This window comes from Camelus dromedarius, chromosome 16, assembly GCF_036321535.1.
Source record: "Camelus dromedarius isolate mCamDro1 chromosome 16, mCamDro1.pat, whole genome shotgun sequence".
In the NCBI taxonomy this organism is placed as follows: domain Eukaryota; kingdom Metazoa; phylum Chordata; class Mammalia; order Artiodactyla; family Camelidae; genus Camelus; species Camelus dromedarius.
In genome coordinates this window covers 37276732-37295463 of record NC_087451.1, presented here as the reverse complement: position 1 = coordinate 37295463, position 18732 = coordinate 37276732, and the positions used below count along the sequence as shown (strand labels likewise).

The window sequence follows — 18732 nt, the reverse complement described above, 5'->3', positions numbered from 1 at the left end:
CGCCAGCCAAACATAAGGAAGTTGCATGACCACGGTATGTGCGAGGCACAGACAGCATTTGCCTTGGAAGGGCTCTCCACACGCTAACTTTGTGGAATCCTTGGCTCAGCTGGGATGAGGTTGGGGTGTGTGTGGGAGTGGTGGGGATGGTCATGGTTAATTCAACACAACGTGTATTCAGGATGTTTCCATGAAACATGACCTCATCCCTTCCAGCCCGCTGGTCATCGTTATCCTGGTGGTCACTTTTGACTTTGTGGTTACAAAAATAATTCCCTTAATTACCAAGTGGAAATTCATAGATTGCACATAGATTGTTCTTACCTCCCGCCGAGAGGTGAGAGGTTGGAGCTATTATGAACGCTGTCTCCACAACGTAGGAACAAGTCATTCATTCACCAAAAACAAAAAAAGAAAAAAAAAATCCGAACCAAGAAAAAAAAATGCAAAGCAGAGCAAACAAAATACAACAAAATCTGTGCCAGATCACTTGGGTGTTGGGCGGACCAAATAACTGGGGGAGTTTCTGCCTTTATCTCTTTCCAAGTAATTTTATTTTTCCATCCTAGACAGTCATTTCGTGATCAGCAGGAAGGCATTCGCTTATTCAACAGATATATGTAAGCACCAACTGTGTCTTGGGTGCACAAGACTGATGCCGTCTCGTGGGGAGCAGACACACCACAAGCCAGTCAATAAACAAGCCAGACAATGTGAAGTGTTAAAAATGGCATGAAGACATTATTATCAGAGATTGCCACGGGCAGCTATTTACGTGTGTTGAGTCCAGAATAAAAGCACACATACTGAAAGATATCACTGGAGGAATCAAAGTAGCTGGTTCCTAAAGGCAGTCGTTCCTTTGCTGGAATTACTGGAAGCCCTTAGAGGTCCCTGTAGAGGAGCACTGCTTCCCCAGAGAACCAGCTGCCTCCCCTTCTTTCACAGGGGGAAGTCCGGCCAAGCAGACCACCTGGGAAGGAGGGCACCGGGTCCCGGCTCTGGCTTACTGGCCCGGCAGAGTCCCCAGCAATGTCACCAGCACCGCTCTGTTAAGGTAAGAGACCCAAACTCCCTTGGGATGTAAGAAAAGGTCATGGGCGCTTGAGTGGCTAGAGACCTTGGGAAGAGAGACTTGTCCATCACCTTTTCGGTCGGGCGTCCCCTGATGCTTCCCAGACTCTGACAGTAGCAGCATGGACCAATAATGCAAGCCATCCTCTGGGATCACGTCTCCGTGAAGAGGGATGGGGTGGAGGCTGAGCCTGTTGACAGGAGGGCAGAACCCTCATCTCCCCTTTGGGCCTGGGCCAAGCTGACGGGAGGGAATGGCTCATCTGAGCCAGGATTACTCCTTCCTTGAGGGTAGGGCAGGCGTCCTACGGGTGGCTGTGTCAAGCTAGCATGTCGCTGGTGATCAGGTGGCCCCAAGAAAGGAGTCTAGGTGTTCTTGTGCCCTGGAGGGCAGGATGCGGGGGAGCTGGGTCCGACCGGGCTGGTAGGGAAGGAATGAATCCTTAGGTGAGGACAGTCTTCCTACCTCTGGCAAAGAAGCTTCTATAATGAGGTGCGTCTTTTATTTGTAGGATGACTGTAAACGTGATAAAATCTCAGGATCCCTCCGATCTCCTTATTAAGGCAGATCCAGGAGGCCATCTCCTTGGCACAGAACTTGGCTGAGGTGCACCCTTCTGAAGGCAATGCCACGCAGCTTCGCAACCGTGACTTACAATGGGGACTTCTCCCTTGTCTGGGGGGACGTCCCCTCCGCGGATCTACCCTGTATTCATGGACGGTGGGGGTGGTGTCCTCCGTAGAAACAGCTGCTTGTTTACGTGCTTGGAGTTTTTGTTCTGGTTAAACGCTAATGTACTAGTTCCAAAGGTCCTTTACCATTAACCAAACGGGTTCCGGCCTAAAGAATACAGCCTGGTAGAGGAAAGCAAGCTTCTGTGTCTTCCTCCAGCGTCCCCGGAGGGGCGGTGATGGAGAGGAAGCGGGCACACTGAAGCCCAGGGGAAAGGAAGGACAAACAGCTGTGATGGCCAGAGTAGGGGCCGAGTAGGCACTGTCCCTGGCAGCCTCTGGGCCCTTAGGAACTGCCAGGCAGCCCTGTATTGTCGAGTGGTGGGGGGCTGCGAGCAGGTGTGACAGCAACGGCTCACGCCGGAGTTTGGGAGGTCAGCCCGGCCAGGAAGAGGGCCAGGCGGGCTGCTTTTTATGGGGCTGACTCAGTGCAGTCAGGTCAAGTGTTCACGGGCTGGGCTGGATGTGCACAAATCACTCAGCCGTCTCTCAAGTTACATCACCAAAAACCAAGCATGCGCTTCTCATTTGAGAGTGGCGTTTGTACCTACAGTCAGCTACGGCACCAGAGATAAAACTGCATCATCTTGTTGATAATTTCAGGCCTCAGGGGTGACAGGTGACTTAGGGGATTGTTTGGTGAGTAGCCAAAGGAAGTTGTTTTGGTGCAAGGTAACATTTGCTTAGGGGGCTCCTGGAATTTTACCAGGACAAAACTGATCAGCCCCTTGGCGGGTATTTTTGGTGATAAATTAGTCTTGATTTTAGCAGGACAGTTTGTCTTCATAGAATTTATCCTCTTGCTCTTTTCCCACGTGAATCCATGAGAAGCAGACTTGGGTGGGGCATACTGATTGGCAGGACTCCCCGGGGTCGGCTCTGAGGAGCAGGATGGTATGATCCATATTCAAGAAACTGATGCTCATGCCTCCTGTTCTTGGATGCCCAGGCAGGCTCTCCCGCTGTTGTGGTTCATAATCACCTCTCCTGTCACTTACTCTAGTCTTTTGTTCCTCCAAGGATATAGATCTCCTTCCAGATCAGAGAGAACTCGCTTCAGCCACTCCAAGCTAAGGCCAGAACCCTCCAAGCCCACATCCCAGTGGCCCTGAGGCGTTATGGCCACCAGACAGTGGACAAGTTGATATAATCACATTTGGGGGTTGGGGAAGGAGGGGTCCAAACTCATCTTATTGGTTACCTTTAGATACAGCTGGTGTTAATACTCAGGTGTGCACCCAGGTGATGTGATAAGCTCAAGGAAGGGTCTTAGAGGTGCCCTGACCCCAAAGCCCAGGGGCACAATTGCAGAATGGAGGAAATTCCTTTATTCAATGGAGATTGATTGTTGTGCCCAACTATGGGTCACGCAAGGCTCTCAGGACTGGAGGGGCAGTAACGGCACATCAGACAGAAGGGTTCTGATGTCCAGGAGCGGATGTCCCTTCCGGAGGGCAGGGCTTGGCAGCACAAGTGAAGAAGGCCTGGAGGTTTGACCCTGAAACTCCAGAGTGGGGAGTATTTCAACCGTGGCGCTGTTGACATTGGAGGCTGGATGGTTCTTTGTGGTGGGGGGCTGTCCTGGGCCTGGTAGGATGTTTGGTGACATACCTGACCACACCCACAGAGGCCAGCAGCTCCCCCCGCCCTAGCTGTGACCACCAAAATGTCTTTGGTCAGCACCGGTGTCCCCTGGGAGGACAAAGTCATGCTGGGTGGGAACCACAGCTCTCGCTTAATTTCTTGGAGTCACTTTCAGAAAGGTGCAGGGTCAGCTCTGCATTGGGGCTGGGAGGCCCCCATCTGTGTTAAGGACAGAGGCAAGTAACCGTGACTAGAATGGTGAGAAGGACTTGAAATAAGCTCGTTTGAAACGGCTAAAGGTGCTGCTTAGCCAGGAGAGCGATGGTCCCCTGGGGGGACCACATGGCTCTCCTCATGTCCAAAAGGCAGGCAGCTATGCGGGAGGGGGATTTGGCTGGTTCCGTGCTGTCCTGAGGCGCAGAAGCGAGTCCCGGAAGTGGGAGCTGCAGAGTGGCAATATCCACGTCGATGCCCGGTGCTTTAGGTGTCACGCTCCCTGGGCAAGGCCAAGCCACACATCTCCTTTCAAGGTCCCCCCACCCCTGCCCTGTATCTGGCGGTGGGCAGTGGTGGGGGCGTCGGGGAGGGGGCCTCGTCCCCACCCTCACTCCTAGCCGCGCTCTGCTCTGTAACGGACGTGCACACTTTGGAGCTGGGTCTTCCTGATGCTCCGGACCCCCCGTGCTCCCTGAAAACGGTGCTGTCGGGTCACCGAGAGGGACCTGAGGGTGGGGTTTGAGGTTTGGAGCAGCTGCGGTCCCTTTGGTGGCCCTTGTGGGACCAATGCTCTTTCTCCAAGTTCAAGCTGAGGCCTGGGGCCAGCCTCGGGACTGCGTGTCCTGGGAGGACCTCCCTCCTCCAGGGCTACCCTTGGGGGCGTGGCTTCCTCCATTACATAAGGAAGGACTTTTTGATGGCCTGTGCTGGCCAGTCACTGCTGAGTTGGCACGTCGCTGGAGATGTGGACCAGAAGCTTTTCTCTGTGCTCTGGGTGGACTAGGTACTTCTGAGGTTCCTGCCAAATTTTGAGACATCAGGGTTCTGTGCTCGGTAATTAGGATGCTAAAGCCTCATGACGGTGGAGGTGCAGGGGCGATGATGAGATGGAGAAAGACAGTGTACCAGGCATTCCGAAATCTAACACAGATCCTGTTTCCCGGGCTCTGACTGACCCATCGGCGAGGCCGATCTCTCCGGGGGCACAGTTTAGAGAAAGTGCAAACCGACAGCGCCAGCCCTGCCCGGCTTTCCAGGCTGCACTGCGGTCCTGTGCTGCTTGACTGGTGGCAGGAACCTTGGACTCCGGACAGGTCTCTGGACTGTTCTGTACCCTGCAAGTGCTTACCGTGCACTTCCTGGCTTTGCCTTGGTGTGGGATGCCAGCTCCTGGGGTGCGTATCTCAAGCGCTAAGCCACCAGCTACGTGGACTGTGAAAGCTGAAGGCAAACCAGAAGCAGTCTGTACCGGAGTCAAAGGAGAGGTCCTGCCTGGGGTTGTAGGCAGAGCCCTGGACAGGAGGAGAAGGAGGCCGGCAGAGGGTGGTGGGAGCCCCGTGGCAGGTCCCTTCCGCAGCCCCCCTTGGAGGGCGAGGCGCCCCTCCCCGGACCCCAGGCGGGAGGAAAGCAGGACGTGTGGCCCTGTAGGCCTCCCCTGTGGGGAGTCTGAAGCCGGCTGCTGGGCCCAGCCTCAGGGATCCTGACCCTCCTTCCTGGGGAAGTTCAGCCTCACGTTGGCCCTGCCCTCCTGGTCCGTCAAGTCCCGCTGACTCTCAGTTGGCCTGGCTCTCAGGTAAACAGCTCTGTTGAAAGGGCGGCCCATCTGTTCTTGCTGAAGAGTTTTTTCCCCGACATGAGCACAGCAGGCTGGGGGGACATGGGCCCTGTGGTAGAGCCCGGTTTTACTGCACGACTTAAAAAGGAAAACCGAATTAACAAAATCCAGCGGAACGTTCGCAGGGGCTGCCTTCGGGTGATGTACGCTGTGTGCTGCTCCTTGTTATTTCTGGATGTCATTTCCCCCCAACTATAAACATTTACTATTTCGTAATGGAAATGAAAGAGCTAAGTAAACGAGGATGGGATGTTTCACACACGACGGCACTCTACACAAAGACCGGGGATGGAAGGAAGGAGGTGAATGTCCTCTTGCAGACACCTGTCACACACTGTTCCCTCCTGGCGAGTGGCAGTGGCCTAGTTGGTGACAGGTAGAACCCATTAGTGCTTAAATAGGCCTACAGGGGTGCCCCTGTGAGTAATTATAACACAAGCATCCAGTGAGTGCTGAGTGCAGGCCTTCAACATGCCATACCCATGGGTTTCATCCACACCACCACCCTGTGCGGTCAGCACTATTATTAACATGCCCATTTTAGAGAACAGAAAACTGAGGCACTTGAGGGCCCAGCTAGATGGCAGAGCTGGGATGTGAGCCCAGGCAGCACCTGGCTGCAGTGCCCAGGTGCTGAACCACCGCACCATCCCGCCTCCCGTAGGAGCAGAAACCCAGTTGGGACCCGAAGGAAGGACAGGCGGGCAGAGGGGGTGGGCTGTGCAGGAGGCTGTCAGTGCTAGTCTGGGCTCGTCCGGGCAGGTCTCAACACAGTGCTACCGGGAAGAGAGCCTGGGATCAGCTGGGGCCAGCGCTGTCTTGGTTTTTCCGCAGTGTGCTGGACATCTTCCCTACCGTGGTGGCCCTGGCCGGGGCCCAACTGCCCCGGGGCCGACACTTCGATGGTTTGGATGCCTCTGAGGTGCTCTTTGGCCGGGCGCAGAGTGGGCACAGGGTAAGTGGCGGAGGTATGTGTCTCACCTGGGCTTTTCAGGGCGCTGGCCGGCGCCTCTCCTCAGGGCCTGGCTGCCTTTGTGCAGACAGAACCCTCTTCAGAAGATGCTGGCAAGTGGCGAATGAAGATCCAGTTTGACAACCGCCCTGGGTGACTCCTTTGAGATGAACCTCTCTTTCCACTCCCCTCCTCTTCTTCCCTCATCCATCCAGTTTGTCAGTCCAGATGTCTGTGGAGTAGTTTGGCCTGGGGTGGGCGCACGTTGATGCTTATTCCCCATAATGAATGATTTTTCCCCCCTCACCATCATTTAATTTTCTGGCATGACTTAGGCATTGGCACATTCTGCTGGCTGAGATGTAGGACCTGTGTCTGTAAGTTGTGTCTGGTGGGGCTCCCCTATGCGAACAGAAGCCTCCTGAGGGCAGGGCTCTCACCACGGAATTCTTAGTGCACCTAACACAGTGCCGGGCACCCGGCCTGCAGGCAATAAACGCGAACTGGATGAATAAATGAATGAAGGGAAGACCTCATGGGTGGCAGGGCTGGCAAGGTCTTTATACCCCGACCTTTCCCGGCTCCTGGAGGGCTCGGCCCGCACGGCTCCCCAGCCCCGCCATGAGCACTAGGCTTCTGCTCCCCGGCACCCCAGTGTCCCCTCTTTGGGGTGCTGTGAAGCACTCGGTGGCAGCGACAGCCAGGAAATGTCAGGCCTGATGGCCCTTCCCTGTCTCTCTGTGTGTTTTACTTTTGCCAAAAGGAAGAGGAAGTGGGAGGAGGGAAGGAGGCTGGCGGAACCCGGAACCCCCTCTGGAAGGCCCGGTGAGCCCGGCTTCTCAGTTAGGGACCCACACATCAAAGGGTCTATTTCTGGCTTTACCGTGGGTCACATGGAAGTGACTCAAAAGTACTGGGGCAGTTCCTGAATCTGCCCTTCCCCACAGCTGGCACACTGGTCCTGAGTGGGCACTCAGGGAGACTCTAGGGGTCCTCAGATGATGCCTGGAGTGGCCCCCAGAGAAGGACTGCTTCTCCTGGCGTATCTGACCCCCTAGAGGGGCAGACCCTTCCAGGCCAAGCCCAGCTCCAGGACAACAGCTAAGCAGGAAGGTGGTTTCCGCCTCTGGGCTGGGAGTTTGCAGTATGTGACCCTGGGGGGTTATGCAAGACGTCAGCAGAGAGGTGCTCCCGAGTGTTTATTACCACGGCTACTAATAGAATAATTGGGGTCACCAGGAAGTGCTTCAAGGACTGCGGTCCTCTTGACGTTGTCAGGCCACCGGTGGAAGCCAGCTCCCTCGCGTGGAACTTCCGTTTTCAGATGGGAGAAGGCTCGCTCTCTTTCTCAAGTCGCAGCTTTCCGCAGACTCATGGGCGCCCCACCCTCGGGGCTGGACGGTTAGTGGTCTAAGCCCCAACGGGGTTGGGCCCAGGAACTGGGTGGGAGCACCAGACACTAGCTACAACACCGTTTGGGGTTTTCATGGGGATGTTCGATTTGTGGTAATGCAGCTGGAGTCAGGCTGATTTGCTCTGTAACCACACCCCACAGCCCAGAAGGAAACAATCATGACTTACTGCTTGCCGGAAGCTGCCGATGGCATCTTCAAGAGTAAAAGGACATGGTGCCGGCACCTGTGGGCCGAGCTCAGCCTCCCCGAGCACTGGGTTGTTATTGAAGATGCAATATTATTGAAGATGCTGGAGGGGTCAACAGAGGCAGCCGCTGGCCCTGAATTTGGCCTTGGTCTTTTCTGGTCAGGCGTTAAAGACACTAGAGTAAATCGTCTTGAGTTTGCTGAAGAGGGGCCGGGAGGTAAAACTGTGAGTGATTATATTGATCTGCACGCATATACCTGTGTGTACACACACATACATACATGTACACACGTGCATTTTAAAATAAACACAACTTAATTGTGTTCACGCTTAGATATGTCCTGGGCTTACTAGATTGTAACGTGTGTTGGTTTAGAAAACCACTCCAGTTTCAAGAAGCTCAGAGTAACCCCTAGATAGTCATCTCAAAACCCTTTGCAATATGCAGAATAGATAAGCAAGATTATACTGTAGAGCACAGGGAAATAGATACAAGATCTTGTGGTAGCTCACAGCAGGGGAAAAAAATGTGACAATGAATATATGTATGTTCATGTATAACTGAAAAATTGTGCTCTACACTGGAATTTGACGCAACATTGTAAAATGACTATAACTCAATTAAAAAAAAGTTAAAAAAAAAACCTTTGCAAATGCAAATCAGCAATTGGGTTCTTCCCTGTTTTGCAAATGAGTAACCGAAAGCTGAAAAGCTGAAGCAACCTGGGGGCCACATACCCTCTGGCAACCTTGCCTGGCCCTCTGTTGAGGTTGACAAGCAAATAGTGAGCTGTTGGTTTTCCTACTGGATGGTCTTCTCACTACCCATGGACAGCTTGGGCCATGATGAGTGTGATGTTCATAACCAACAGCCGCTGACGCCACGTGCCTCTTCTTGCCTCTGCTGAGCCTTCTGCTTCCAATCTTGCCAGGTCTTCGTCTAGGCAGTGAGGCCAACCACAAGGAGGGAGACAGCAACCAGGCAGGGGAGGCTGCACAGCCTGGCACCAACTGTCCCACTGGCTCCCCGTTGCAGCGCCACCGCTGGTCAAGCCCGATCTCTGCCCCAGGTGGCTGTGACCGAGCCCCAGAATTCTTAGCCAAGGAATTCTCAGGCTTCCTTAATGGCCCTGCATCTGTCTAGCCCAAACCAGTCTGGGGCTGGTTGAGTCATAAAATGCTTGATACCTCCCTGGAGACCATACATTGAGGAAAGAGAAGCTGAGTCTTAGTCTCTGCAACGCTGATCACTTCTCTTAGGGAGGCCCCTAGTGGCGAAAGACGCTGTCGGGAGTGGCTGGCAAAAGGCTGATTCTGGAGATCTAGAGCTGTGACCCCCGCCCCCCCAACCTGATGGGGTGGGAGATTCCTCCTTCTGGGAAGGCTGTTTAAGCACCAGCCTCCTGGGCCTGATTGTAAGGAGATGCTCCCTGCTTGAACAGACAGAACAAAATAAAACGAAGCAAACAGGTAAGAAAGGCAACCAAGAAGATGCTACGTGTTTGCAGAAAATTAAGTTATCTTTGAAATTCGCACCGGGTGTCCTCTGGAGAGGAAATCTCTTCAGCTGTGATTCATGTGTAGCTGTGCCAACCTCCTTCCTATGTTGATATAAACAAGAACACCATCATCAGTCTGCTCAAAGGAGGAGAGGAAAAAAAAAAGGCATATACAGGTTCTCCAAAATCCATCCACGTTTCGGAGAGTGAGCCATTTTACTTCCTCTTGGATTTTGGGAGTAGTGCCTGGTAACGCCAAATACACATTCTGAACACAGCAGCCCAGTCGTATGGAATTTCTGTTACTGAAACGCAAGTCATGTCAATGATCTGAACCAGCGGACCTTGACTCCCATCTTCTGGATGTCTGAGTACATCATAGATCAGTTGACAAAAGATTTTTCCAAGTCTCCCACTTCCTGCCCTCTCCACAAGGAAACAAAACAGCCTCCTGCGGTGAGAGGCTTGGCTTCCTGCAGGGTTGGAAGAAGTGAGGGTTTTGAGTTACGGCTTCTTTTCCTGTTTGGAAGGAGCCTGCTGTCATCAGGCTGGCTGGGGAACTTGCAGGGGTTGTCACGAGAGCGGAAGCAGCAGGTGTGGGAGGAGCCCCACCCTCCTTGGCATCCTTTCAGAGCCAGGAAACTTGGGGGCACAGCTGTTTACTGCTCCTACAGATGTTTCTCATTTTTTTTTTTTTTTAGCTCCATGGAAACTTTGAATCACGTAAGCGCCTTTCCAGCGATATATATCGGTCATGATTCATACCAGGGCGGTCTCACGCTTCCAGCCCAAATCCACTGACCTACCAAGGATGCTGGTCATTTATTTTCTACCAGACCTTGCCCTTGGGAGCCCTGAACTAGGTGTTTCCATTCCATGGGGTGATTCTTTCATTTGGGACCTGGTGAGGAAGGATTTGCTCAGTAGGATGGAGTCAAAGCGGACCTGTGTCTGGAGGAAAAGTGGTACCCAGTTCTGGAGACATGGCACTGAGGTGTCCTCTGAAGGATGCCTTCTTGTGCCATCCTTGCTCAAGTGAGAGTTAGAAAGTCAACTGGATGCTGAAGACTTTTTTTCAAAGACATCTGAGGATCACCCCCTATCTGTGTCAGACCCCCTGGGAACATTAAAACATGCAGGTTCCCAGGTCCCAGGTGGGGCGCAGGCAGGGTTCGGCTTCCTGGGCGGGTGACCTGTGCAGTCACAGAGGGCCCCCACCCCACTTAGGAGGACCCCGTGCTTGCTTTAAAGCACACGTGCTGTGGTCTTCTTGAAATTCTCAATTTTTGGACAAGGTTTCTCTCATTCTCATTTTGTACTGGACTCTGCCGCTTACACAGCTAGTACCTGGCTTAGGAGTCCAGCCAGTGCTGTCACGCACTCTGATTAATTTACTGGCGAAGAGCTATTTCCCGCAGGTGTGGCTGGTGTGGACTGCAGGCCTGTGTTTGTCAGTGTTTGGGGTCGGGGTCAGGGGGTGGGTTTGAGGAGGGTGATGGGGAGCAGGGACCGCGACAAAGAAAGTCATCCTTTCTGGGGAGCGTCTAGCATGGTTTTCTTATCTGTAAGCACTGCTGTCCTTTCTCAGGTGATGTTTCACCCCAACAGCGGGGCCGCCGGAGAGGATGGAGCCCTTCAGACTGTCCGCCTGGGGCACTACAAGGCCTTCTACATCACCGGTGAGTTAGTGATGGGCCCCTGCTCCACCTGGACCCTCACTCAGGCCTCCAGGAATGAGTGGGGGCTGACCTCCTTCCAGGGGCTCTCAGCACCTCTGACGTGGGCCTGGCAGAAGGACTAAGCTCCCGAGGGCCCAACACGGACCCTCTGCACCCACAAATATGCAGACAAGGTCTTTCTGCTGTTCATCTAGATTTCCAGCAAGCTCAGAGCTGGTCCAGCACATTTATGCAGTCCCTTGTCACACGAGAAACGTTTCATTCCATTGTTCCGCTTTCGATGTTAGTTTGGCTGAACATTAAATGGAAGCTCAGAGATATTTTAAAGTGTAATTTACTTGACAATAGACTGTTTCAGAAAGTAAATGTTAGAGGTCTATTCAGCAAACGTAAGTCTCCTTGGCTCACCCTGGGGCCATCTTAAACATGTGTCTTACGAATGTGATACTGGGTCAGGATGGTTCTCAAAAATCTTCCAGCGGCTTCTTGCTTCCAACTGAATTCAGACTCCCCCCATCCTAGGTCCCTCCACGTTTAAAATCTTAGCTCCCAGAGCAATGGACCTCTTCCTTGGCCTCCATCTTGGAATCTCTCTCATCTTTTAAGGCCACCTGGATCATAGGATCCCCTTCTCATCTTCCCAGCTGGTAGGGTACGGAGAACTCTCGTTCTCTGTCACATTCTGCTGCCGAGGCAAGGTATTTAAGTACACGTTTCATTTCTTCTAGTAGTTTTAAGCTCTCTAAGCTCAGAGCTCTGTACACTATTTAGTCTTTGTTGTCTTGATGTGCTTGGCACACAATCTTGCACCTAGGAGGAACCCTAACACTTTTCAAAAGACAAACAAAAAAAACAACCAGCTCCCTACCGCCCCCAAAAGAAAACCCCACCAAAATCTGGGACCTGATGTGGATTCCGATTTGATGCAGTTATTTCGTGTTAGAGCTTTCCAAAGAATTATATAATAAAGAACAAAAGCGATTTTCCCCGAGCGTGAGTAAGTGACCCCAAAGAGAATGTGGCATGAAAACAAAACAAGTCCTTTGAGTTCATAACTTGAGGGATATTAAAAATGCCACAAGAATCTTTGATTCTCTGAAACGTAAAATGCAAACCAGTCCAGATTTTTGTTATGTTTTCAGATGGAAAGTGTCTAGATTACAGCCCTTACATTACGCTATCGAAGAGGTATGGTTTCTCCAGGCTGAGTTAATTTCAGAAGTCATAACCCTGCCAGAAAACCCTTGGCACCACAATGGTCGGATCATAAATGTTGCTATGAAGTAATAGGACTGTTTAAAATGATCACAATCAGATAGGAATTATGATACCCAGGGGAGGTCTGTTCTTCCGAGGAGCCACCAGACTCCCAGGAGAGTTAGCGTGGGGAGACGGGAATCTCAACAGATGGGGTGAAACTTGTGAGTAGGATGAAACACGATGACGCCCGGATGTGTCCTGATTCCTCGCTTCCACCACCCTGGTCCCTGAAAATCTGCATCCCAGTTCCTAAAAAGTGCTCTCTTGGATAAGCAAGATGAATTGACCCCTACTACATTAGATTAGAAAAAGATGCATGTATCCTTCTGAGATGAGGATGTGATTTATTTTGGTTGTGAATTAGGACGAGCCTTAAAAGGCATGGTCTCTGTGTGTAGCCCAGAATTAAGTTACCTTGTGGTTTTTCCTTTTTAAAAAAAGCAATTAAGGGAAACTTTACACACAGTGAAAGAGACAGATCTAAACTGCACAATTTGATGAGTTTTTAAAATAAATGCGTTACAGACTCACACCCTCATAATGCTGTGAATTACATCGACTGGTTTTCAAATGTCAAGTCAACTTTATCTTCCTGGATAAGTCCTGCTGAGTTGTGATGTATTCTTTTTTTTTTTTTTTAATATATATTGATGGATTTGACTTGCTGAGATTCTTGTCTATATTTTCCTTTCTTGTCATGTCTGTTCCAGCATTTGGCTATCAGGGTTTTTTCTAACCTTGTGAAGTAAGTTGGAAAGTGTTCCCTTCTCTACTTTTGGGAAGGGGCTGTGTGAGATTGGCTTTATTTCTTTCATGTTTCATTGAATTCACCAGTGAAACAATTGGGGCGTGGGGCTTTCTTGATGGAAAAGTTCTTGGTTACAAATTTAATTTCTTTACTAGGTATAGGGCTATTCAGATCTTTTATTTCTTCTTGTATCAGCTCTGGTAAGTTGTATTTCTAAAATAATTTGTCCATTTCATCTGAGTTGTCAGATTTATTGACCTAAAATTGTTCAGAATGTTCCCTCATTATCTTTTTAATTAATCTTTTTAATGAACCAACTTTGAGTTCTGTTCCTTTTTTTTTCTATGTCATGACGTCTGCTTTTATTTCTACTCTTTCTTTCTTTACTTACTTTAATTTACTCTCCTTATTCATTTCCTAAAGAGGACATTTAGACAGTTAATTTTAAACTTTTCTTATGTTCAAAAACATAAGCGTTTATAGCTGCAGTTTTCCCTTTAAGCAGAAAGGTACACCTGTTACAATCAATGAACTTAGATTGACATCATCATTGCCACCCAAAATCTATTGTTTACATTAGGGTTCACCCAAGACCACTTGATTAATAGATTTATGGGACAGAGAACAAATTCCAATCCAAGGTCTGACTCCAAACACCAACCCCGTATTTCCCCACGTCTAGGGTGCCCGAGGCTCTCAGCCACCTCTTACTTAGTCTGTACCGTGGCAATCATGAAACAATGTAGTTTTCGATGAATCCTCTGTAATCACTCTCTCTTTCTCTTTCCTATTTCTCCCTTGTGTAATAGGAGTGTCTATCCTATGCCTGCCCCACTATTGTATTTTGGAAGCTTATAACTTGCCTGGTTTTACAGGTTCAGAGCTGGAAAGGAGTTAATCATACCTGAGTATTAGTCACACCTACATCTGTCTTAGGTGATGTTTAGACGAGACTTCGGACTTCAGACTTCAGTGTTGATGCTGGGATGAGTTAAGACTTTGGGGGGGGTGGCTATTAGGATGGAGTGAATATATTTTGCACATGAGAAGGATATGAATTTGCAGGGGGGCAGCCAGGGGAAGAATGTTATATACTAAATGTTTGTGTCCTTCCCAAATTCATATGTTAAAGCCTTAACCCCCAGTGTGGCTGTATTTGGAGACGGGTGTCTAAGGAAGTAATTAAGGTCAAATGAAGTCCTAGGGGTGGTGCCTTGATCCAGTAGGATTAGTGTCCATATAGGAAGGGATATGAGACAGGCTTCTCTCTTTTTTCCTCCCTCTGTGCACATGCTCTGAGGAAAGGCCCTGTGACGGTGTAGTGAGAAGACAGTTGTCTGCAAGCCACGGAGAGAGCCCTCACTAGAAACCAAATTTTCAAAAACCTTGTTCTTAGACTTCTAGCCTCCAGAACTGTGAGAAAATAAATTTCTATTATTTAAGCTCCTCGGTTATGGCATTTTGTTATAGCAGCCTGTGCTGACTAATACAGCATTTAAGGTTTCTCCGTGTCTTTCCATGGCTTAAGCTTATCTGTTTTCAGTGCTGAATAATATTCTATTGCCTGGAGGTACCACTTTATTCATTCCCTGAAGGACACCTGGGTTGCTTCTACGTTTTCACAATTATGAATAAGTTGTTTTGACAATTATGCTATAAACATCCATACGAGGGTCTTTGTATGGTCATAAACTCATTTGAATAAATGCCAAGAACTTTGATTGCTAGATCATATGGTACCGTGTTTAGGAAGAAGCCACCAAACCGTCTTCCAAAGTGGCTGTACCGCTTTGCATTCCTATTAGCAGTGAATGACATTCCTGTTGCTCTACATCCTCACCAGCATTTGGTGTTGTCAGAGTTTTTTGTTTTTTTTTTAACTTTGACCATTCTAAAAGGTGTGTAGTGATGTCTCATTTTTTAATTTGCAACTACTAATATGGCATATGGTGTTGAGCATCCTTTCATTTGCTTATTTGCTAGTTGTATATCTTCTGCGGTGAGGTGTCCAGGTTTTGGGTCTTATTCTTACTGTTGAGATTTAAGAATTCTTTAAGTATTTTGGGTAACAGTCCTTCATCAGATATATCTTCTGCAAATATCTTCTTCCAGTCTGTGGCTTGTTTTCTCATTCTCTTGACAGTGTCTTTTAAAGGCATTTATCCTGCTCGGCGTTCCCTGAGGTTCCTCGATCTGTGGTTTGGTGTCTGACACTAATTTGCAGAAAATCTCAGACATTATTGTTTCATGTATTTCTTCTGTTACATTCTCTCACTCTCCTCCTTCCTAATGGTATTCCCATTACGCAGTTGTCCCACTACGCTTTTAGTAGTTTTCCCACAGTTCTTGGATATTGTTTTTTTTTTTTTTCTTTTTCCAGACTTTGTTCCTCTTTGCTTTTCAGTTTTGGAAGCTTCTTTTGACATGTCCTCAAACTCAGAGACCCTCAGCCACGTACCCTACTAACGAGTCCATCAATGGAATCCTTATTCTTATTTCTGTTACAGTGTTTTTGATCACTGGCATTTCTTTTTTCTGTTTTTTGTTTTTTTTTTTTATAATTTTCATCTAAAAGATGACCCCCACCCCCACCCCCATGGGGTTTTGAACGCTTGGACTCGTCCATGCTGAGCCCCCAGCTGTTTGTCAGGCACAATTTGGGTTTTTCTACCAGGGCGCTGGGTCCCAGAGTCCAGCTTGTGGGTGTCTGCTCTGGTGTGTTGTGACTCTGGACTCACCTACCTGTCTCTCCAGTTTGCGGGGCCAGAGGTTTGCCCTGTGACCTCACTCCTCTGATGGATCTAAGAGGAGTCGTTGGTGTTTCAGTCTGTTCTGCTTTTTACTTGTTAGGTCGGAGGGATGACTTCCAGGCCCCTCACAGGCTGGACCAGAAACTAGACGCTTCCTATTTAGTAGTTTTTCAAAACTGGACATTGTGTGTGATGCATTGAGAGATTCTGACTCGTGATCCAAGGAGTGTTGCTTTTGGTTTTTTTCCCTCACAGCAGTTAATTACTACTTAATCCCCTTAAACTTGTGGAATTTTGGTTGGTATACAGCTTGGTTTTGTACTTTGTTAGAACTGGCTCTTTCAGAGTTTGTCCTTAATCTTAGGTAAATGCCTTCATTCTGGGACATGGGCTTTGCTCCTAGCACGAGCCTTTGGGGACTTCAGTGGAAAAATATGAAGTGCATGCAGTTAGGGGTCAGCTGATGTTCTGAAGGGAGCTTACTTGCAGATTTCAAGGTTTCCCCTCTCCAGCTCTCTCCCAGGATTTGGCCAACAATTTTCATCTGTTGTGGCAGCCCTGAACTCTGTCCCCTGACCCCTCACACCAAAGGGACCACAGCCTCCTCCCGGGGCTCCGTGCTGCACTGACTGGGAGGGGGTCTGTCTCCAGGAGAAAAAAAAAATTAAACACAGACCCAACCCAATGTGGCTTCCTCCTTTCAGGAACTGAATTCCTTTCTGCCTGCATGGATGATTTTCAGATGCCTTCAACCGGCTGTTTTTTTTAAATCTGTTGCTTGGAACTTAACATTGTCATCTGCAGGAGGATTAGTTCTATATGAGCTACTTCACTCTTCCCTTAAGTGGAAGCCTTTAACCTTACCTTGATTGATTGCCAGAGTTCGGGCCGCCTCTGTTTATTGGCAGAGAGCCAGCTTCAACTCCAAACACTAGGCAGAGGCAACAGGTCTTAGTTTCTGCTGAGCAAACGGAATCTCAGTCGCAGGAGGAAAAGCATGAACAGGGGCCGCCTAAAGGGCATGTGATCTACCCAGTCTTCTCCTTCAGCATTTCAAGGTTTCTTCCGTCCAGACTGGCCCAGAAGGGAGGCTGCGTCCTCGGGTGGCAGGACGCTGGCCCCTACGTGGAGCTTTGCTTTCACTGACTTGCACGTGGGCTCTGTGCTGTCAGCTTGAAGGGAAGGTGTGATACAAGGTCATCAGCTGGACTGCCCTGATCACACAGCTGTGTTTTTCCTAAGGATGCTGTGGTGCGTGCCATCAGACAGGGTCCCCCCTAGGAGGAGCCAGTGGGAAAAAAATTCTCCCACACCTCAGAGCCAGAAAAAGGCCCCTCTTCCCCCCAGAGCAGTTGGTAAATGTCTACCTTATTCATGTTTGGTTGCTAAGAAGCTCAGAGACAAAAAGAGGGTGTTTAGGATTGCCTGTATTTCCAAGGGCTAGCCTTTGCCTCAGTTCCTTTTGTTTATTCAGTTATATTATATTCATTTCTGCCAGGAACCTAAAGACCTTTTTGCATGCAAACGGGGGGAGGGGGGGTCATCTGAGTCATTAACACCCAAGGATGCTGCCATCACTCCAGACATTTCATCACCTCTCTTTGGGGACCACCTTAACAGCCAGATTCTAATTCATACAAGAATCTGAATTGCAGCCCAAGGTGAAGTTACTCACCTCGCCTCCCTGCCTGATTCGCCGTGGTGAGTAACCTCTGTATTCAAGAAATCCATTAAAAAAAAAAATCAGATTTACTCTCAAAGGGTAGAGGTGAAAGGTATTTTGAGTCAGTGTCCTACTGACTCTGAAGCCAAGTCCAAGGAGAAGTTCTAAATCACTTTGGACAACTGAATATTCCCAGAATGAGTACGCAGGTTCTTGAGACGATTGCTTGGACCGGGAGAGCGATGATTTTGAGTATTCGAGTCCTGGGATGTTTGGATTCATTTAGAATCCATCACAGTTCTCTTTATGATGTAAGGCGAATGCTGGGTTTGACGGGGTGTCCGTTGTCACCCTCTCTCTAGGTGGAGCCAAAGCCTGCGATGGGAGCGTCGGACCCGAGCGGCACCATGAGCCCCCCCTTATCTTTAACTTGGAAGACGATGCAGCGGAAGCCCTGCCTCTAGAAAGAGGGAGCGCTGAGTACCGGAGGGCACTGCCCAAGGTCAGAGAGGCTCTGGCGGGTGTCCTTCGAGACATTGCCGATGACAACATCTCCAGAGCGGATTACACTCAGGATCCCTCGGTAACTCCCTGCTGTAACCCCCGCCGAGCTGCCTGCCGCTGCCAGACCGTGTGACACGAACGTTGGGGGACCAGAAATGGGGCACGTTCACATCCCAGCTGCAGTCGGACCCTCCTCACAGCAGCTCTGTGTGCTTTCAGAGTCAGTCTTGGAATTTTGCTCTGAAGCCACCACTCTGTGGCCCCCTGCTGCCCCTCCTGCATGCCAGCTCGAGAGGGAGAACTCCGTGCCGAGCTGGAAGAGAAAGCACCGGGCTGTGGAGGGAGCCAGACCGGGTTCTGGTCCAGCTTTTGAACGTGGGTGATTATTTAACCTAACTTGCAAGCTGATTTTGAGGATTAAACGGGCAATACATGAAAAATGCTGGGTGTATTAGACGACACAGAGCAGGCGCTCGATACACTGCCAGTTTTTCAACGCACCCAGTTTCACTAGTCATGTTAACAGGTTCATCCCAGCTGGTGTCTAGGGCGGTGCCTCTCCGTCTCTGTGTGCATACAGATCACCTGGGGGCTTGTGAAAGTGGGCCTGGGGGGGGCCTGAGACTCTCCCTGTCTAGGAAGCTCCCCCCGGAATGCCATGAGCAGCATAGACACAGACCTGACAAACTTAGATCCGTTTCCAGGTCTCAGAGCAGAAGTGCCCACATTAGTCCAAGTCCCTACCCGACCCCCCCCACCCCCTTTTACAGGTCAACTGGCTGTATTTTAAAGATTTTACGAGTTCTTCCTGCTTCCTAACGCCACCAAGAAATAAATTTTTAAAGCCTCAAAAG

The 18732-nt window shown here is 49.8% G+C and overlaps 1 protein-coding gene across 8 annotated transcripts in view; it reads left to right on the top strand.

The window, feature by feature from the left end:
- Positions 1-18731, top strand: part of ARSG (arylsulfatase G) — a 69992-nt gene extending 51261 nt beyond the window's left edge. For 4 of the 8 annotated variants that reach the window (XM_064495624.1, XM_064495627.1, XM_064495626.1 and 1 more), the window contains 5 exons: positions 570-620; positions 949-1057; positions 6056-6176; positions 10863-10953; positions 17737-18731. In XM_064495624.1, the coding sequence (XP_064351694.1) occupies positions 570-620; positions 949-1057; positions 6056-6176; positions 10863-10953; positions 17737-18011 (647 nt within the window). In that variant the 3' untranslated portion in view covers positions 18012-18731. The other 4 variants (XM_010975971.3, XM_064495625.1, XR_010384573.1 and 1 more) reach the window with 3 other exon arrangements.
- The last annotated feature ends 1 nt before the right edge of the window (position 18732 follows it).